Genomic DNA, 22775 nt, shown 5'->3' on the forward strand with positions numbered 1-22775 from the left:
AATGAGAGTTTCAAAACAATAAGAGGTTAGGAGTAGAACTGTGGATATTGATTGTTAAAGAGGTCATGACAACTTCAGTATATTTGTCTCTGTCCATTGCTCATTTGGATGCTGCTTCATTATGGATGGCCATATCTTTGGCTAACATCTTTGGATGCTCTCGCCACGATGCATACAGAATTGGAAATTATGTATGCAGAATAATGGCAATCATTTGAATATAGTGGTATATCAGCAGTGTCCAATCCTGCTCCTGGAGAGCACCTGTCCTGCAGAGGTCAGCTCCAGCCTGGCCCAACACGCTTACATGGACATTTCTATTGACCCTGAAGACCTCAATTAGCTGCTTCAGGTGTGTTAAATTGGGGTTGGAGTTGATACATTTGAGAATGCTTTTTGTTTCTAAATTATCAAAATGATTTACAGGCATTTTGATGGAAATTGCTACAGTTTAGTTTGACAGGTTTTCTTTATCATAAACAGCAGGATCCAATCAAATAACGGTTATGTCCTCTCGTCCCCAGGTTCTTAAGGTCATAGAGCAAGGCAGAAATCTAAAGCTAAGATACTCTACAAAACTAAGTGAGTGCACGCTTTGTGTTACGAACTGCACTTTGATACATCAAATCCAAGTACTTTACATGTTGCATTCTCAGAACTGGTGCTATAGCACGCATTAGCATGAACTTCCTTCTGCTATGGTCACTTTTTTATGTCAACTACTGTCCTGGTGGAGCAGAATAGAGAAGATAACTTAGTTACACTGTTAAAAGTTACCTACCTGAACACTACCATGTATGGTTTTATGGCACATACTGTATTTGAAGGTAACTATTAACCTAGAGTACAATGAGAAGCTCACTTGTAATGTATTGATGACACATTTGTACCTAGGTTTGCATAAGGCTTGCTTCGGGCCTCAATCCTGAGGTGCAGGGTCCCACTACACAGGCATTAAAAGAATTACTGAAGGTACTGTGTGAAGGGAAAGGGTCCTGTTGTGTATTAGAGACTTTGTATTAATATATTGTTTGTTGTTTGGTCAGCTCCTGTATATGTGTGTGTGTATATAATATGCACATATGACACGTTTGTCAGGGTTAACATGACAGTCAGAAAATAACCTGTGTACTGTATGTTCACAAGACTGAAAATAATGAAAAGGGCAATGTCAGTGTGATATAATGGGATGAGGTTTGGTTGGTTACCTATGTTCATAAAGTTAGAAAAACATTAGTGAGATATGCACATAACGTCTGTTTCCTGAAATCTTCCATACAATTGAATTCCCCTTGTTACTGTGTTCTTCACATTGTTCACCTCTTGGTTGTTTTGCCCTCAGACTTGACTATCTGGAGCTGTGCAGTGATGCAGCATGTCTATGTTTAGAGAGATTTCCCCCCAAAAATCAGTATATATGGAATAAAACAATTCAACAACCAGTGACAGTGTTTGCCTTTTTTCTATTCAAACTAATAAAAGGATTCAAGGTTTTTTTCTAACTATCTAAATCACTTCACTTTACAGGGTTTATGTAGTGATAAATATCTCAAAATCTGTTCCAATGAAAAAACAGCCTTATCTACATTTTGAATAGCCGGCGAGCAAATAACTATTGGTTGGGTGAACTATTTCTTTAATACACAGACCTGTCCTACAGACCCCCCAGCACTGCACATTTTGTATGTCTCCCCCATCAAACACACCCAATTGAACTCTTCAGCTCATTAGCAAAGACTAAAGACCTGAAATGGGTGTAAGGGAGACATACAAAATGTGCTGTTTTGGGGGTCCCTAGGACAGGTTTGAGAAACTGAAGTAGAGCCACAGCAGTGAATTCTTCATTCTGTTATGTTGTTGGCATGATGTAAGGTGGTGGTGCGCTGGGAAGAGAGGCTTGGCTTGAGCAGCTCTTTTCTCTCTGAGGCGCTCTGGGGTGCTGGTGTACACAGGACTCTGCTCTGAGGTGTAGGAGGAACCACCTCAATGGACACACCAGCCTCCACATGCTGGTCAGCACTGCCATCGAGTTCAGCCAGCTCCGACCAAACTGGAAAAACAAAACAACAATAGGTCATAATTCAGTACAGGGACTACAGCTGTACAATCAAAAATGAGATTTGAGCAAATAACCTATCAATATATCAGCTTCACCCGATGATGAAAAATGATCTAATATAAATGTGAAATTTAATTATAGGCCCTATCCCTTATCAGAATTCCCGGCTGAGTCCAACCTGAGTTCGTCTTTTTTCCCTTTTTCCCAAAACAGCTTATACTACTTTTTCAGCTATTAAAATAGTTCCGTTTCGTATGTAATGGTAAAGTGATTATATTTTGTTTTGTTTTCTTACTGTTAAAATATGTTTGGAACTTTTTTTTTTGTTCGTTAAATGTTATGTTTTTGTTTTTTAAAGTGGGCTGTCAGAGCATATCCAATCACTTGTGCGGAGAATGGAGGCACCAGCATGATCACTTGCATCGTAAACAACTTAAAATAAACTGTCATTTTTGCTCATAAAGGTAAGAGTAATGCTGTGTTCACACCAAATGTGAATAGAGTGTCTGGCGCTAATGATTTCAATGTTAAGTGAATGCAAAGGCGGGTTTACGTGAGTCTGGAGGTCTCGCGATGCAAATGAGGCGTTAAGACCGGTGCGGAAGACGCGAATTCGCCTCATTCGCGCGTATGACGCAAATTGACACGCGAATGGTGCTTTTTGTGCATTTAAGCGTTTGACGCGAATCCGAATAAAAATGGTGGTTGAAAATGCTGCGTGAACTCAGCTGGCAGAAGCCCCCCCATGACGCGAATTCGCGTCGGTTGTGAAGCGAATTTCATGCGCGAGTTAAGCGAATGATCTAAAAATGTTCAAGCGGCAAATTAGATGTGGTAGACGCGAATTTCACGCTCTATTCGCGTTTGGTGTGAACACAGCATAAAGAGTCTACTTTTATTTGTGTGCACTCACAATATCAATAAAACATTGTGCTTGTGTAAAATAAAAAAATAAATAAAAAAACAGGGATGCGTTTCTCAAAAGCTTCAAAATCCTAAGTAGTTCCTAAAAACGATCGTACGACTGATCTTAACATTATGGTCTGTTTTCCAAAATCATCGTAACTTAAGTAGCACTTGAAAATCATTGTAGATCTACGAGTGCTCTGGAGTAATCGTAAAGCCCAAAATGCATCAAAAGAAGACAGATTTATGCAGTCACCTGCAGGACAATCAGTAGATTACACCAGATTAACTTTATTCAAGTGCTTTATTCATGTGACTTCAATTTGAATTTATAAATGGAATAATTAAAAAAGGCAGAAAACAAAAGCAGAAATACACATCTAAATTAAATGACTGAACAAAAAAATGAATAAAAGAATTAATGTAGGAAACAAGCTTCAAAGACTTGGAAAAATAGGGATAAACTTAAAAAAAACACTGTCAATGACTTGTCTTAGGCCTGGAAATAAAGTCTCTACAAATGTACTTGTAACTATTATATTATATTATATTATATTATATTATAAGCTTTCTGGAACGCAGCAGTAGGTTAACATTTAAATAAATGAGCTTGTACTACATTTACGAGCCATTCTAAAAGGTGACATTTCAGCACTTGACAAACGGACAGCGACTCCTAAGTAGCACCTAAAGCATGACTACGTGTGGCTGGCTGTGTTAAGTGCATTTTTGGGAAACGCTCGTGAAACAATAAAAACTTTTGTAAAATTACTCATAGAAACCCCTCTTAAGCGCCAAGATCAATCATTATCCGGAAACCCAGCCCAGGATGCGCTTTCTGCTGTCTCGGTCTTCACAACGGGAAGGCTTCACAAAAATGACAAACTCAGTGAATAGCCTACTTGCCTCACAGATTTGATAAATATATTAGGGAAGTGCATTTCAAGCAAAAGTAATAATCGATAATTATTCGATTAGTAGTAGATAATCGCCCCCCTCCCGCGCATACACTCACACACACATAAACACACACCCATAAAAACAGAGAGGGGGAGAGACTATTCAGGCATTCAATCTGTATGATAACAAACTGTTTAATTCATTAGAGAAAGGTCTATCCTAACCCAAGCCAATTGATGGTTCAATGATTGCTGAAACACATTAATATAACATAACTGAATGATGGCAATTATTAACATATCAGTCCGTCTATTATCAACTGCTCACAAGGCTGTAGGAGCTTAGGACATTTCTATTTTTAAAATGAGCATGAATATTAATAGCATTTTTAAAAAAGTTTACAGATTAATTAAGATTAGAACAGATTAATTCAGACATGAATATTAGTCTTAAAACACATTACGTGCTAAAAAAGAATATCATAAAACACAGTACGCGCTAAAACATATTGTGAACAGCCTGAATGACGGCATTAATTTGAACATTAATTTTAATGTCTGTATTTATAACAATAACCTATTTCAAAACAAAGATCATGTCCACAGTTCTAGTTATTGGCGGTACCCTCTGGCACTGTCTCCTTCCCTCGCTGGCCTGTACTCAGACTGCACTTCACACTTCGGGCCGGTGTTCTGTCCATCTCTGATACCCTGTCAGATTTTGCTACCTCACATGAAAACATAGGTAGAACTTATATGGGCCTGCCAAACCGAGGGGGAGCTTGTAATTGAAACTAGGGAACTACTCTAGAGCTTTACACGGCCCGGCCCGAGGCTAATCAGATTTCTCTGCCCGAGTCTGACGCGTAAAGTGGTCATATTTCATTTCGATTCTTTATTCATTTAATTCAGAAATATGATTGGAACATTTTATATTTGTTAAATTCAAGTTTGTTTGTTTTTTAAATAGCCTACAAAGCGGCCAGCGCAAGACCGTGAGTTTAGCATTTTTGATAAGTTTATCTATCTCAAAAACAAATGAACAAAAAAAAAGATTAGCGTCATAATATTTTAGCAATTAAGTCAAAATTTCGACCGTGAAATCATGTTATATTGCATGAAGTAAAATGTAATATATTACACCTGTATACTCCGGCAAAGTTTTTATTAAAAAAAGTATGTGGCACCTATCATTCTTCACGTTTAAAATGAAAAACAGCAATAGGCTTACTGACGATTTATTAAACTCAAACTGATTTATTTCACGAGAAACTCGTTTGTATTAAATTGTTCAGTTTTTTTTCCAAAATGCACTCAAATATTTATTCGTTATTATTTTCGTGCTGCAAGGAGGCTATTATCTCACTACAGATTAAAGAGCATAAAAAACATTTATTGTTTGTATTTTATCTTAAAATTGACAGAAGCCTGAGGCTTTGTGTTATAATAAAAAATAACAAAGCACAAAGCTTATTGCGATTAAAACATTACATATTATTTTCAAGCATTTATACCATAACTAAAAGCTTGTGAATAGTCACATAACGTTATTTACTTCAGAAAAATCAACATAACAGAGTGGAATTTTTAAATGGTTTAAAAATGTTTATGGTTATCAAACCAGTGGAATATTACATTTTATTCCTTTAACAAAAACGAATAATTGTAATGCAGCTAGCTTGTAATGACGACTTAATACGTGGGAAACAGGAAGTTTTTCGATCAGCACAGAGGAGTGCATTATTGTGGTTTTATTATTTTGAGTCGTTTGGGAAGCGGTGACACAGAAGACCCTGTCTCAGCATATTGCTTTATAAATCTATTGCATTTGCCGCTCAGAAATGTTCACGTAATCATGCTGCACATATCAGTAGTTCTCTGCTCCGCAAGCGTACCACACCCTAATTAAACTGAACCGCCTCTGGACCACGTCTTTCAATCAACCTCGTCAGAGCGCTGCACGGAGCGATCACAGTCAACCAAACCGGGCTTTGGGTGTAAGACGCGCTCTGGCACGGTTCACATCCTTAGAAAATAATCGTACAGCCTAATCGATAATCGTTCATTTAATCAATTAAATCAATCAAAATCTAAAAATGTCACCATCCCTAAAATATATCAACAAAAAGCTTTGAATTACTAATTTAGAATGAAATAATTCAAATAAAAAACAAAAACTTTTATTATAAAATCTGTAAAAATGCAGTTCTCTCTATAGACGCATGGTCGCCTTGATTTTGCCAAGTAATAATAATAATTCATTACATTTATATAGCGCTTTTCTAGGCACTCAAAGCGCTTACATTTGGCAGGGGGTATCTCCTCATCCACCACCAGTGTGCAGCATCCACCTGGATGATGCAACGGCAGCCATAGTGCGCCAGAACGCCCACCACACCCCGGCTTATTGGTGGAGAGGAGACAGAGTGATGAAGCCAATCAGCAGATATGGGGATTGTTAGGAGGCCATGATGGTCAGAGGCCAAAGGGCGAATTTAGCCAGGATGCCGAGGTCACACCTCTACTCTTTTCGAAAGACATCCTGGGATTTTTAATGACCACAGAGAGTCAGGACCTCGGTTTAACGTCTCATCTGAAGGACGGTGCTTGGTGACAGTATAGTGTCCCCATCACTACACTGGGCCGCTAGGACCCACTCAGACCATAGGGTGAGCACCCCCTGCCTGCCTCACTAGCACCTCTTCCAGCAGCAACCTAGTTTTCTCAGGAGGTCTCCCATCCAGGTACTGACCAGGCTCAGTCCTGCTTAGCTTCAGTGGGAAACCGGTCTTGGGCTCCAGGGTGATATGGCTGCCGGCTAAGTAAGACATGTTCCTGGATCAACATTATAGTACAAAAATATAGACTTAACCCATAATCAGTTTAAGCTGGTGCTGGTGCCTGGATCTTGGGTATCTCCAGGAAACTTTAGTCTGTGCTTTTATGTTTAATAAAGTGTTAGTGATGACCTGACCTTGGTGGCAGCTGAACTCAAGTAGGCGTTTCCCACTTTTGTTCATCCTGCCACTTTCCCGAGCAAGTTGCTCACGAATTGTGATCTGTGCCCACTCTAGCATTAAAGTTACCCAGCATAAACTGTGGCTGATTTGATGGGACACTGTTGAAAATGTTAAGAACATCATAGAACTTAGTTATGTAACCTTCATTCCATGAAGGAAGCAACCGAGATTATACACTTACATACCGACCTATGAGGTGTCACTTTGGAGCCCCAAACACCTCTGAGTAGTAAAAAACAGGCCAATGTGTGAGTGTCAAGCCACTTCTTTGTTCAAGCAGTCTGCTTGGCGACAAAGTCACTGGCAAAACACCACTGAATGTGCAGTTTAAACAAAAACTCCAGTGAGAGGGTTTTTCATTTACTCAAGGTGATTGAATGAGCGTTTACTATGACAACCACTAGGCTCTGAAGCAAAAATCTGAACGAGTGGATGCATGCTACCTCCTTATAAACCTGTGTGTATGGAGGAGTGGCTAGGCTTCCAAATTCCACTCGCCAATGTTCATTGGTCTGTTTTTTTAATGACTGGGGGTCCCAAGTGAGACCCTATTCAATAGTATGTTGATGTAACAGAATATGAATGACTGGAAGAGAACTCACAATGGCAGTGACGATGTGTTAAATTGTCATCGTTATCAAAAATAGTCCTTATACCGCTATCTTTTGTAAAAATTGTGGTACAAGTCATACACTCAAAAAAATATCTGGGTGTTGTTTGATTAAAATGAACAGTATGTTAAAAGAGATGTACAAAGTTATTTCAAGTCGGTCTAAACTAAATCCAGGGAAAGTTAAAAGAGCTCAATTTATTTATACTGAAATAACGAATAAGAAATTAGTTAACTTCTACTGCTCCGCATGTTCTTCAGAAGACAGGATTTCCCCATGACCTCATCAGTTGCCACTGACGTGGTGAAATGCGGTGAAATAGTCCAATATTATATTACTATGATACTATTATATAAACCTTGTCGATATTTTGCTCATAGAGAGTATTAACATGTTTGGAATAGTCCGATACGTTATGTGTTTAGTGTTTAGAAAATATTCAATATTCAAGTAAAAACTAATGAATAGATATTATGTAACATTTATGTTTTAAGCTTAAGGCTGTGTTGTCCATATGATACTTCTGTACATTACTGTTATGATACAGTATTGTTACGGATGCTGTATTAATTCATTTTTCATTTTCATTTCACAGGTTTTAAATAGAGCATTATAAACTGCGTCCTTTGTTTGGCTTTAGTCTACTTTCCTTGGGTAAGTTATATAAAATCTTGTTGTATAATGTTCTTAAACTAATGATTTGTTTTTTCCAAAACCATTTATTATGGTGTTTCATTGATTGGTGTTTGGACATACTTAATTTTTTGGTTGCTAGTATAAAAACATATAATAGATTGATAATCTGAAATGATTCATAATGACTGTATTACTAATGATTGAAACCTGTTGTTTTACAGTGTGTCCAATTAAAAAACATGCAGCCCATTTCACAGGTTGGTACATGAATAAAAATAACAAAATCACATTGATCTTTTATGTATTAATTAATTTATTTATTTTTGTATATACATGTTGTATACTGCAATTTGTTTATCGATATTGTAATGTTAGATATGTCCATTCATTACAAGTTGTTTAATTCTCTTTTTTCTTTTTACAGATTAACTTCATAGACGTACAAAGAGAATGCATCCACAAATCATGGACCATATACAGCTTTTCAAGGAGTACAAATCTCTTTCATCATGCACAGGATTGTGATTGGTTGATTGCCAAAGACATTCTCCTTTTTTGAGGAATGCAGCTTGTGGCAGTGGCCATGTTATTCAGACTCATTTATGCCTTTAACCTTAGCTACCCATGAGGACTCAAATCTATATTTGAGGTCATCCAGAAAGGGTTTTTCAGCCTGGATGGACGTAGACTTTCATGTGCATGCCCTGAAGAACAAGATGGTGGAGTAAGTTGATCCAGTTCCATCTTGTTCTAAGCTCAACACTGAGCAGATTTTTTTCTATTTAACACAGTATTTTTTATTGTAATATCAATATTGTTAGTCCTCTTTATTTTGCATTGTAGTTTGTTTCTTTGTATTACTTAAATGTCAACCTAGCTGAAACTTTTAAAATACTAATTGGGTTAATTTAAACTAATTCTGGAAATACTGCATTTCTTATCGTGTTTTAAGTAGTTCTGAAGTAGTTTTGAAACTTAGCAAAGATCAACACTGAACAGTTGCTGTCTTTTTCTTTTGAAATTGGAATAAAATAACACTTAAGATATTAACATTGAGTTTTTTATTTATTTGTACATTAAAATACATTTAGGTGGAAATATCAGTAATTATAAGCTGGTTAAAGTAAATAAAGTTGTTCAGTTAAAACATTTCTGGGTGTCAAGAGTAAGTTAAATCCACAAGATAATTCAAATGAACATGATTTGATCTCATTGGTTGAAGATGAATTTTGCTCTTTAGTTGTATTTACCTAGATTAAGTTGAGATAACATGATTCAAAATGCGTTGAAATGAGTTAAATAATTAAGTTGTGCCAACAATTTATTGTTTGGAGTGTACAAGTCTTTTAAAGGGGTCATCGGATGCCTATTTTGCACAAGTTGTTAGGATTAATGAACCGTCTATGACGTACTTTGGTTACAAATTTTCAATGGTAGTGTAAAACAACACACTTTTTACCTTGCAAAAAACAGCTCTGCACACAGCAAAACCGTTTTTGTGCATGTTTCTTTAAATGCTAATGAACTCTGCTGACCCTGCCCTCTCTTCCATGAGATGATGAGCAATTCTCATGAGACTAGGTGCATCCCAAATCACGTACTTATGCACTGTTATGACGTTTTTTTATGAATAATGCGAGTAGAGCATTCACACTAAAAATGCAAAAAATTAAAAGTGCACTTTAAATACCCGGATAATGCACCTGATTAACTCATAAAACTTCATGCATTAAACTGTTGCTACTTTAATTACATCGTAACAGGGGAGGGGCTATAAGACTCTGATTATGCAAGACAAAATAACTTTATATACCGTATTTTCCGGACTATAAGTCACACTTTTTTTCATAGTTTGGCTGGTCCTGCGACTTATAGTCAGGTGCGACTTATTTATCAAAATTAATTTGACATGAACCGAGAGAAATGAACCAAGAGAAATGAACCAAGAGAAAACATTACCGTCTACAGCCGCCAGAGGGCGCTCTATGCTGCTCTGTGCTCCTGTAGCCTACCACTGAGCAGTATAGAGCGCCCTCTCGCGGGTGTACACGGTTATGTTTTCTCTTGGTTCTTGGTTCTAAATTAATGCGACTTATAGTCCGGTGCGACTGATATATGTTAGTTTCCTCGTCATGACGTATTTTTGAACTGATGCGACTTATACTCAGGTGCGACTTATAATCCGAAAAATACGGTAATTAATATAAGGCTATTATATTGGTTGAGTACATAGTGCCTAAGTACTTGCTAACTAGCATGTTAATAGCAAAAGCAATTTGCTAATATTCATAAAAGAACCTTATACTTGCTTCTTCTGTAGGTGAAGCTGGTTCACAAATGATTGGCGTGAACAAATGCTTTTAGGTAGATCGGGGGGGGGGGGGGGGTGCATTCCCTTCCAAAACAAATGTAAACCACTACATCTTCACTGGCTCAGATGTTTGGAGTAAATAACAACTACTATGTTCATTATTACAACCAACAACAAAGCATCTCAATCTCTTAGAAGACCATTTTTGTCTACTCCTGCTAGACTGTTTCCAGCTCACTTAGGGCGGGTCTAATTTAAAACAACAGTGTCAATCAACAACAGTAGGAGGGGCCTGGGTCTGTGTGACGTCACTGAGAAAGGCTTAGTATTATTCAATAACCAGACAAGAAACCAATATAAAGAGGTGTTACTGTTGCTGGCGTCTTTATTCCACATGGACTATTCATCACATACAAATTACCACATCTCTCCTTAGCAAATGCACTTGACTTTATACAATCCATTACTGCCACCTAGAGGACTAAACATCCCACTCCTCAGACTTGATTTGAGAAAAGGATTTAAAATAGGGATTTTAAAAATAGTGGAGTGGATTTTTATCATTATAGTGTGCATGTGTACAAACACTGCCAACACACATTTATGTTCAAACATGTAAAAGTGAATTTTGCATCTGATGACCCCTTCAAGACCACTCTCTCAATCAGCCCACAGAGGAAGAAGAAAGCAGAACACAAAGGTCCAAGAGACACAATCAGCCTCAACTAGGGATGGGCTATATCTTATCATTTGTGATAACAGGTATGAATCTTCCAAAGATAAGAATTACTCACAATAAGAACAATAAAGACTGCAACCCATTTGCAATCACACGTAGAGCAAAAAACAAGTACAGCGGAAAGCAGATATTAAGCTGAATAGGATTTTGTCACTGAACATTGAGCTCTCTCTACAATCTGGAGCTATGTCTAAGTTGTTGAATAAAGAGAACTTTTAATGACATGGTATTACTCCAAATTCAGTTCACAACATCAGTCAAGTGTTTATTCTGCTTTACCAATAGCTGGATGCCTTTGTCCATGGAATTTTCTGGAATGTCATCAGTATTTTCTGACAAAACAGAAATTACTATCACAGATTTTAGCATAATAATTTGATATTTTAAAATAAAACCATAGACCTTTCTGATTAATTAAAGTTATTGGTCCCTTGCACTGAACTTTCATAACTCCCTTCCTAACTCAAGTATAACAAGTTCCAGGATAAACACTATAATGTTCTTAAAGCATCTGTATTTTAACGCTTAAATCAATGCATGTATCCACTCAGATCTTTGTCAAACAGACAGACAGACAGGCTTAAAGTGACAGCTTCCTAATATATACACTAATGTCTGTGTTATTAACGATAAGATAAAATACCTTCCTACTCCTGACTGAATACCTTTTGTATCTTTAATAACAATAATAATACATTTCCTTTTTGTCGATCACTTTCATTGTTGTGTGGAAATACTGAAACTAGTGGTTAATCATGGGAGCCCACACTCCTCTTATGTATTCAGAAAAGGCCAATGAAGTGACAAGTGAAATTTGCATGTCCAACCACTCTCCTGGACATAAAAGAAGGGCTGACACACCACTCATTCAACTTAGTTGCTACTCTGTAGTGCATAAGATGTGTGTTTTGGCTCTGAAGAACTTTTTCCACAAACCTTGCTGAAATGTTATAGCATGCTATAGTGTTCTCCTCTCGTTTGTGCACAGATAAGTGCAAGGAGTTCTCCTGGGTGCATCAACAGTGGCTCATTTCCTTTCTAAAAGCAAATTCCTCTAAGAGAAAAGCATGGCAGATAAAGTCTTTTTAAAGATGCCTTTCATCCGTTGGTTTAATTTCTGTCTCCTTCTGATGGCCACGCCCACTGTCTTTGGTGCCTGTATCATTCTCATGTGGAAGCTTGGGTGATGGTCATTGGGAATATTGTCAATGACAATTCTTCTGGTGCAAATCTAAAAACACATTGTTGCGTCTCTAAAAACACAAGATGCATATAGCTGGTGATTTCAACCACGCAAACCTAAAGACAGTTTTGCCAAAGTTCTACCAACATGTAAAATTTGCAACAAGGGGAAACAACACACTGGACTTTGTTAATACAACAAAAAAAAAAAACACATATCTGCCTGCACCCTGGCCCCATCTCGGATACTCAGACTACATGTCTGTTATGCTAATTCCTGCATACAGACCATGTCTCAGACTTGCCAATCCAATGCTTCCAGGACACAGAGTGGAACGTCTTGTGTGGCAGCCACCTACAACAATCACACAGACATACAAGAGTACACCGAAACAGTGACTGCTTATATCAAGCAGTGCATAGATGTGTGACAGTCACCAAGACCATCACCACACGAGCCAGCCAGAAGCCATGGATGACAACTGAGGTTCAGAGATAAGGCATTCAGATTAGGAGACAATGCAGCACTCAAAACAGCAAAAACAACAAGTTCAGTGACAGTAAAGACACCCCGACCCTGTGGCAAGCCGTTCAGACCATCACTGGATACAAGCCACTGTCACAGGCCAATGATGATGACACATCCCTCCCAGATGCACTCTACCACTTCTACTCATGATTTGAAATCCAAATGACAGACCTGTGCAAAAACTGCACACATCTGTCTCTCTCCAGCCAACGTAAGAAAGACTCTGTTTAATCTTTTTGTATTCTATCTGTTTTCTTTTTATTATATAATTTAAAAAATACTTTGTTACATGTACTGCGTTAAAGGTACATTTTATGCGATATTTGCAGTTAAATATCCAAAAACCACTAGGCTAGTGTTCTATATTTTGTCCAGCTGATTACTAACAATATCTCTAATGTTTTCAACTACCTGTAAATTATGAGAAAATTACCATTCTAAACGCTTATTTATGGAACATAATTACGGTTTACTGTCTGATCCATAGTCTGATTGCGTCTTTGCATTGACTTTGTTTGTAATCTACTCGCGCAAATCGTTGAACTCGCGTTTGAAAATTATAACATCAGACACAACATTTATAAAACTATACCTCGTCCATTAAATCCATGATTTATCTTTCCGTCTGATTGATGGCCGTCAGCAGTTGGGTAAAAGACAACAAAACCCATAATTCCATGCTCCTTCTTAGCGTCATCAAACCACGCAATTGTTATTGTACATTTGTACATTTCCTACAACCTGTACCTTTAAACTAACTAAGACTTGTTATAACACTTGCATATCACTGCTCTGTTGATTTTGATTGCTTCCATTGTCCTCCTTTGTAAGTCGCTTTGGATATAAGCATCTGCTAAATGATTACATTTAAATGTAGATACTGAGAAAAATGAAAGAGCACCATGGACACAAATCAGAATTGACATCACGGACTGGTGTCGGCCAATAACATTCTAATAACAAAATTAGTCAGGTTCAAATATTTAATATTCTAAGCAAATACAACTTAAATGTATCATATTATTTTCAGTTATTTTGTTGTGGAAGGTTTTTTAGAGAGAGCATTTATCTTGTTTTTGACCTCTGTTCTCCTGACGTGCCCAGAAGTCTTGAACTGTTTTGTTGATGTCACAATTTTCTTCCCGCAGTTCTCTCTGCCACTGTCTTAACTCTTGGACATCTGGACGCACACGCACCTGAAAAACAATGTGTTGACATAATTTAGCATTCACTACTCTACTACTTTATTACTACTCTACAGGTCAAAGGAAAACAGATGCTTTAGGGTACACAAGATCCTTCAAACATGAGAGGAGTCTTATTCATTCCTCCGTATATGAGTCAGTATCCGTTTTTGTTGCTCTTGTTGCATTTACACGACCAGTAGATGTCCTCGGCATGCTATGTTTTAAAATCAAAATGAGTGAGTGAATTGAGACACTGAGTGCACTGGCGCTTTTGCATGGTTTATGCTTGCTTTTTAATAATCATTTGAAACTGGCAGCTCCAGTAGTAAGATTAAATCTTGAACTCTGTCATGGAAATTATTTATAAACTCTAATAAAAAAAGTTAACAGTTTACACAACAACATTTTCACCCCAATACGGTAGAGCAGATTTTTGCAAACGGGTTTCAAAGTGCATGTCATGCATGTGTAGTATGTGTAAGATATGTAGAAATGCTCAGTACTTGTCTATTTTAAAGGTGAGCACAAACAAACACACACAACAATGGTGGAGTGAGTACATGGTACTGTTGTTGCTGCCATAGACTGTATAAAAACATGGACGTAGTGTCCGTGACGTCACCCGTAGTCTCCTGAAGTGTGTTTTTGAAGCCTGAAGTGTGTAGAGCGGGCCGTCGCCATCTTGGCAGCGCGTCACCGCGCGACTCTCCCGGACAATCAAACTGGGCAAAAAGGCGGGAGCTAGTTGCTGAAGCCACACCCACATAGCACAACGGCAGTGTCAGCAGCGGCAATCCACCTGTCACTCAAGTGGCTACGCCCTTAATTATGCAGAACTTTAAGTCTTAATATAATTTAAACGGATGAGTTCACCGAAATTCGCCACACTCACAGTTGTCTTGAAGGGCAACATTAGCTATTTAGACCAAAATCATTTTTTGAACCAGGCTGAAAACATGTTTTTTCCTGCTGTAAAGTTGGGCATTTCAACATGGGGAGTCTATGGGACTGACTCCCTTTTGCAGCCAGCCTCAAGCGGCCAGTCGATGAATTACAGTTTTAGTCACTTCCTTATTGGCCTCACGAGAGAGAGCGGGAGGTTGGCGCTCGGTTGCTGCTCTAGTGTTTGCTAACGCTTCTTCTGCAGAGTGTGGATTTACTTCACCAATAACACAACCAACAGTGGAAGCGCATCACATTCACACAGCAACAGGTTCTGTTTTCTAACAAGGTGACAGCGCCAACTACTGACCTGACATAGGCAATACAGCGGTTTTGGCCATTTTTGTGGATACGTGTATACGCAAAACATTTTGAAAATGTTGTCGTGTATATGTGGAGCTGTTTGAAAATGTAAGGGAAAAACTTTTCAGTTTTTGATTATATTATTGTCGTGTAAACGTAGCCTTAGGAAGCACTGTCTTTGAAGCATGTTTTATTGCCTTGTTCTGGATTAAATGCTTCAATTCTCATAAGAGTGAAAGATGTCAATCGGATTGAAGTGGCCACCAGTCCTTGTTTAAGACTCTCATCAACAGACGACTAGTTTTGGGTGCGAGAAGGGGCACTTTTACACCTTTGTTTTTTTTTGTTAAGTAACGTTAAGCAGCACAACAGTTCATGTGCTGGTCGTTGCCTAATTAGGACCTGAAGTAGATAAATACCACGTGTGCTTTTTAAAACAGCAGCGGGAAAATCTGTATTTTCATGCAGTGTGCGCCTGTCAAAACAGTAAATCCAATCAGAAGCCTGTGACATGTAAACACGCACATCAACCCGATCACTTTATTCACCGTTCATGTAAAAACTACGTTCAGATTCGTCAATCAGAATGAATTCAATCCGATGGAAGCAAAAAGTGTCCATGTAAACGCAGCTAATGATACACTGCAGCTGTTGGCCTAAAGTTCACACCCATTCCTACTCCACACTGTTAGTCAACAGAACAAAACTGAGTGGAACCGGTGAGGAAAGTGAAAGTGAAACTAACCTTGTGCTATCCTCCAAAGATGAGAAAATAGTCCAAAAAATGTGACAGATATTGGTGACATCCAAGACTGACAACACAACAAATTACCATCCCAGCGACCACACTGAAAGGTTGAAAATGTGGGCTGATATTTCTCCGTCTACAAGTAGCACTCATAGCAGGGCTGTACCAAAGCAGGAATTGATTGTGTCACCCTTCATAGCCATTACTCTTTATGAAACACGATCCAAAAGAAGTAAGGATATAACAAGAGCAGCATCTTACTTTATAGGATAGGATGTGATGCCCCTAAGCTTGGGCTGGGTTTGAAACCATTTGGGGACCCACCGAATTGCCTCAATGCCATAGAGTATCAAAAAAATGTCTTGTCGTTTGGTACCAAATTGGTGACTGGCTGTGGCAAGGTATCAAGGTAAAACACTAGTTTACGCTGGTTATGCCCAGATGTGGCTCAAACGTGTGTAAACATCCTAACCCCCAAAGATGTAGAAGATGTAGACAAGATCAAAAGTGTGTCTTTTCACCAAAATTCAAATAGGTTAGTGATTAGTTTGACAAAAAATGAGACAAAACTGACGCTGCATTTCTTGTCCTGTCCTTACCTTGTATCCCCTCCAGAAAGCCTGGATCAACACTGCAGCTTGCTCGTCTGTTAGAAGCAGAGACGCTGGGATGGGCGGCCTGGGACTGACAGAGACAGAGAGAGAGAGCATTTAGACAGTAGTGTTCGTCATGCCACATTCAGAGCTGAAATTAAGACTGAGAGAAACAGCCAGAGTGTGTTTATTAGGCAATCTACTTACTGTTCAAGAAGCCAGCTCTGCACGAAAGGAATTGAATGGAAATGTGTAGGTGTTCGCTCTGCCCGAGGGTTTTTACTGATGGACAAGAGCGAAGAATAAAGAATGTATTTAAACACATTTATTCATTTCACCGTATTAAAGTCACAAGGAAATAAAGTGCTGGCATACACACAGGGTCACTTTTCTCTGACTCACTTGTACAGCCATTCAGTGAGGAAGTCACAGCCATTAAACGCCGTCTTTTTCCTCTAGATCATGTGAAATAAACACAATGATAAAGAAAAAATACAATAACATTGTGAAATAGTATTACAAGTTTAAATATCTGCAATATATGTTGAAATGTCATTTATTCCTGTGATGCACAAGCTGTATTTTCAGCATCAATTCTCCAGTCTTCAGTGTCACATGATCTTCAGAAATCATGAAAATATGCTCAAGAAACGTTTATTAATATTATTATCAATGTTTAAAGTTGTGCTGCTTAACCTTTATGCATTCACTATGACCGAATACCATTTCAACATTTGAATGGTAGTATAAGTATACATTATATAAAAGGAAATGATATGAAATACATGACAGTATTCGTTTATTTTAGAAACTACGCCATACTACTATTTAAATCTTTACACATGATATAACAGTGAATGAAGCGGACCTCGACGCAGCGGTGCTCCAGTGCTTGCGCGAGCAGAGCCTCGAGTCCAGGCAGCAGCACTGGAAACACTCTCTCCTCCAAATAACACTGACTGAGCCCTGGACACAGGCCCGGGGACACCGAGCATCTGGTGAGGGAGGGGTTAAAGACGGTCAGACGACACTGGAGAGATCGAGAACACGCACATGAAGAGAGATGATCTCAGATACTGAGTCAGATTACGGTGTTTGAGAAGAGCATCTGATGAAGAGCTGGTAGTCTGTCACACCTGACGACTCGTCCATGTCTTCCTCTGAAAGACAGGACAGCAACACGAGCGAGCTTTTAATGACTTTATCTTCACTGATGCTAACACAGCGTTCACTCTGAAGGAGTTAGCCGATACATACGTCGAGAGAAATAAGAAGAAGAAGAATGTGTTTGGCATGTTTGACGTGTTTTCTCACCTGAACAGCGCTGCAGTGAACGATATGTCTTCACGATCAAAACAACGCGACAGAAAGCTGCTGTGTGTATGTGTGTGTGTGTGTGTGTGTGTGTCAGGCTTGTTTTCAGTAACCATAGTGACGGTAACTGAGGAAGTAACAACATTTCGACCGGATACACGAAAATCTTCTCCTTGTTTTTGATACTATACGATTTTCATTGAAACAAAAAGCAATTAAAACATTTAAAGTTTGTAAACGCTTTAATATTTTTATATAAATTAGTATGTGGATACAGCCCCCTAGTGTGAAATTGTTTATTTCATGTGTAATGTTTGTCTATGTCATGTATAATGTTTGTCTTATACATGTAATTTTGATCTTGTTAATTAATAAAAGTTTACATAAAAAAAAAAAAAATTAAGAGGTTTCTTAACACAAATCGCAAAGAAGAAAACGCCCCCAAGCGCAATTCTTGACAAATCTGCCTGACTGACAGTGTGTAGTTCAGTCACGTGACTGGCGCGCGCGTTTACCTGCAGCACACCTGTCGGTTCTCCATCGGTAGGCCTATTTAAATCACCTCGCAACACAAGAAAAACACGCACATGTGAATAAACGGGAGACTTCGGGAATCGAGACAGTCTTTTCAATCAGTAAAACAGCGGGACGATCTAAGACGGAGGTCATTTTCATTTCTATATCATTCAGCGGAATATGAGCATCAGTTACATTTTTAGTATAGTTGGTATTGTTAGTGTTACTATTGTTGATGTTTAAGACCAGGACAGGATGATCAGTCTCAATAAAACAATTTTTTCCCAATTTTCAATAATGCCTCCATGTACATTTACAAACAAGAGCAGAAAGGTGACTGCAGATTCTCACTATGGAGTCAATATAATGCCACATACAGTACAGACCAAAAGTTTGGACACATTACTATTTTTAATGTTTTTGAAAGAAGTTTCTTCTGCTCATCAAGCCTGCATTTATTTGATCAAAAATACAGAAAAAAATGTAATATTGTGATATATTATTACAATTTAAAATAATTGTTTTTAAATTTATTATATTTTAAATGATCATTTATTTCTGTGATGCAAAGCTGAATTTTTAGGATCATTATCACATGATCCTTTAGAAATCGTTCTAATATGATGATTCATTATCAAAGTTGGAAACAGTTCTGCTGCTTAATATTTTTTCAGAACATGTGATACTTTTTTAGGATACTTTGATGAAGAAAAAGTAAAAAAGAAAAGAAGCTATGTTTTTAAAATATATATTTTTTAATACCAATATACACTACTGGTCAGTAATTTTTTTTCTTTCTTTTTTTAAATAAAATCAATACTTTTATTCAGCAAGGATGTGTTAAATTGATAAAAAAGTGATAGTAAAGAAAATATATTATTAGAATATATATTATTAGAATTTTTATTTTGAATAAATGCAGTTCTTTTTAACCTTTTATTGATCAAATATATGAGACAGCAGAACGGTTTCCAACACTCATAATAAATCAGAATATTAGAATGATTTCTAAATGATCATGTGATCGACTGATGTTACATGTGACACTGAAGGCTGGAGGAATGATGCTGAAAATTCAGCTTTGCATCACAGGAATACATTTTTTTTCTATATTCAAATAGAAAACTATTATTTTAAGTTGTAATAATATATCACAATATTACTGTTTTTTCTGTATTTTTGATCAAATAAATGCAGGCTTGATGAGCAGAAGAAACTTCTTTCAAAAACATTAAAAATAGTAATGTTTCCAAATCTTTGGTCTGTACTGTATATATATATATATATATATATATATATATATATATATATATATATATATATATATATATATATGCAAAATAAGAAAGTTTTGCAAAAAAAAATATTTTGCGTTTCAGTCAAGCATGAGCTTGCAATAACATTTTCCCTTTGCGCTTCAGAGGGCCTGAGCATGCCTTCTCCAGATCGCCAACAGATTCAATCACCCACGCAATCTTGTTCATAAATGACATCATAAATGAATGTGTTGGCATAACTGTGCGTTCACACCGCCGGCGTCGAGAGCGTCAAAAATCGCTCTTGCCGCTCTGCTCATGACGCTGCAGAAAGATTCGTGAGCGCTCAGACGCTCAGACGTAGATCGAATGATTATCTTGTATTTAAAGGGGCCGCAGAGCAAACAAGCTTGTTGATTTTGTGCAGACTGACCACAAGGTGGGTAACCTTAAAAGTTAACATTATTAAATAAACTTAGATGTAACAGTAAGAAATTGATTGGCGGAAATAACTTTATTGTAGTTACATGTTTGCTAACGAAATAAACCAGTTAAAAGCCATTTGTGTTGTGTCTTTTGTGTTCATGGTAGTCTAATTTCAACATTATAGGAGACATTTACTAGCCTTGGTGTTTATTTAACTTTACCATTAATATGAGTGCAACCTACATTTCAAACTCCTGGTTGAAGTGTAGCTTTAATGCAGTTGGTCAAATCGGTGTTATTTTGAGCAAATGAATTGCATTCCCGCTGAAAGTCAAACGTTCTAGCGGGAAAATGTTGCCTATAAATAGTGTTGTGCGCCTTATTAAATTCACATCACGATGGAGGATCAAGTTGTTGCGTTTGGCGTGGCATTGCCGTCGGAGATCGGTGTGGGTGCATGACATTCTCCAAGCCCATCAGCAGCTTGGGGAATATCACCGGCTGGTGCAAGAGCTGCGGCTGGATGACGGCAGGTTCCAGCGATATTTCAGACTGGATAGGGACCAGTTTGACAACCTGCTGTCAAAAGTGGGGCCGCGAATTGCAAGGCAGGACACCAGTTATCGGCGCGCAGCTGAGCGCCTCGCAAATTGTCTACGGTGAGTTCTTTCTTTCTTTCTTTATGAGTTTACTTTTTTTTTGCAATTTATATAGGTTGTTACATGGCTATTTATTAGTTTGTAATATCGGCAAATGCTGTATTTTTTTTGCAGTTGTGGACGAGGTATTAAGATCCTTTACTTAATGTATATAAAGCACTAATACCGCACTGTAAAAAATACTCTGATATGAGTATATACAATACAAGTCCTGCCCTGAAAATTTTATTTAAGTATAATCAGGTATAAACATTAATGTAAGTATAATCAGGAAAATTAATTTAAAGGTTTAAAAGTGAACTGGGACTATGATACTATTATACATAATATCATTGTATTATTATTACTAATTAATTATTGTAAAAGCATGATTTTACTGCTGAAGCTTTTTAATGGTGAAAAAAAGTAAGTTAAGTAAAAAGTACAATATTTCCCTCTGAAAATGCAGTTAAGTAGAAGTAGAAAAGAGAAAGGGCATGAAAAAATTGCTCAAGCAAAGTACAAGTACCTCAAATTTGTACACAAGTAGGCTACAGTACTTCAGTAACTGTTCTTCTGTTCACCCAAGATTTTTTGTTTGTTCATTTTGCCTAAGTAATTAGTTGATGTTTTTGCAGATTCTTGGTCACTGGAGACTCCTTCCGGACCATAGCTTTCAGCTATCACGTGGGAGTGAGCACCGTGGCAGGGATTGTTGGAGAGGTTGCCAGGCCAATATGGGATGCCTTGGTGCAGGAGGTCATGCCTGTCCACACCACTGAGGACTGGCGAAGCATCGCAACTGACTTCCTCCATCGGTGGAACTTCCCCAACTGTCCTGGGTCCATCGATGGAAAACATGTTGTGATCAAGGCCCCTGACAACTCAGGTTCCCTGTTCTTCAACTACAAGGGGACTTACTCGGTTGTGCTCCTGGCAGTAGTAGATGTCCAGTACTGCTTCCGGGTAGTTGATGTGGGAGCTATGGGAGGACAAGTGATGGCGGTGCGCTGGCTAACTCCACCTTCGGCAAGGCACTACGAGATGGGACCCTTGGCCTGCCACAGGATGCTCTGCTGCCAAGTGCAGAGCCTTTGGGACCCCAGCCACACGTGTTTGTGGCTGATGAAGCCTTTCCACTCCGCCGAGACCTCATGCGGCCTTTCCCAGGACACAATCTCTCCAGCAGGCAGAGAATCTTCAATTACAGGTTGTCACTGAGAAGGTCCACAAACAGCACCAGGACATCCATACCATCAGCTGGAGACGGAGAAGCTGCTGGTCTACAGGAGGTCACCCGAGTGGGCAGCAACAACCCCACACGGGAGGCTATCCATGTCCCGGAGAAATGGATGACCTATTTCTCCACAGAGGGAGCTTTCCCCTGGCAACCTGTGGCATAAGCCATTGCTTTTAACGGCTCTTTTAAGAGCCACAAATTAGTAAAAAAAAAAAAAAAAAGCATGATTTCCATAAGTATATTATGGCAACACCCATTCTCCCCTGGTGAAAATAAATTACACTTCCATAATGTGCTTAAAGTGCTCTACTTTCACGCACTAATTTTGTACTTAATATACTACAAATTCATCTTTAGTTGCTCTTAAAGAACATCCAAGTGTACTTAACTATGCTATTTGTGAGACACCATGAATATGAACTAAAATGTGCTGAAAATTTATTTAGAAAATGTGTTTAGGTGCCACTTGAAGAGGAACTCTTTCATACAAACTTTCATAGTGCTAACTAAATATATTTTTTAATAAAGAGAGAGTCCATAAAAAGCACATTTTAGTTCACATTCCAGGTATCTCATAATAGCACAGTTGAGTACACTTAGATGTTCTTAAGAACTACTAAAGAAGATTTTGTAGTATATTAAGTGACCAGAATGTTGACAATATTTCATTGCTGGGACATTAACTTAAAAATAATAAAATATTCTTTAAAAAAAAACTTC

The 22775-nt window shown here is 38.0% G+C and overlaps 1 protein-coding gene across 1 annotated transcript; it reads right to left on the bottom strand.

Annotated features, from left to right (window-relative positions):
* Positions 1–1766: 1766 nt before the first annotated feature.
* On the bottom strand, positions 1767–18031 carry iqck (IQ motif containing K). The gene is made up of 8 exons (XM_059507266.1): positions 17980–18031; positions 17756–17825; positions 17534–17660; positions 17068–17120; positions 16873–16947; positions 16672–16756; positions 13974–14088; positions 1767–2050 (listed from the first exon to the last, which is right to left on the bottom strand). The coding sequence occupies exons 2-8, from the start codon at positions 17815–17817 to the stop codon at positions 1842–1844; spliced, it is 726 nt and encodes a 241-aa protein (XP_059363249.1). The 5' UTR covers positions 17818–17825; positions 17980–18031; the 3' UTR covers positions 1767–1841.
* Between the last annotated feature and the right edge of the window lie 4744 nt (positions 18032–22775).

Source organism: Carassius carassius, chromosome 1, assembly GCF_963082965.1.
Source record: "Carassius carassius chromosome 1, fCarCar2.1, whole genome shotgun sequence".
NCBI classification, from domain to species: domain Eukaryota; kingdom Metazoa; phylum Chordata; class Actinopteri; order Cypriniformes; family Cyprinidae; genus Carassius; species Carassius carassius.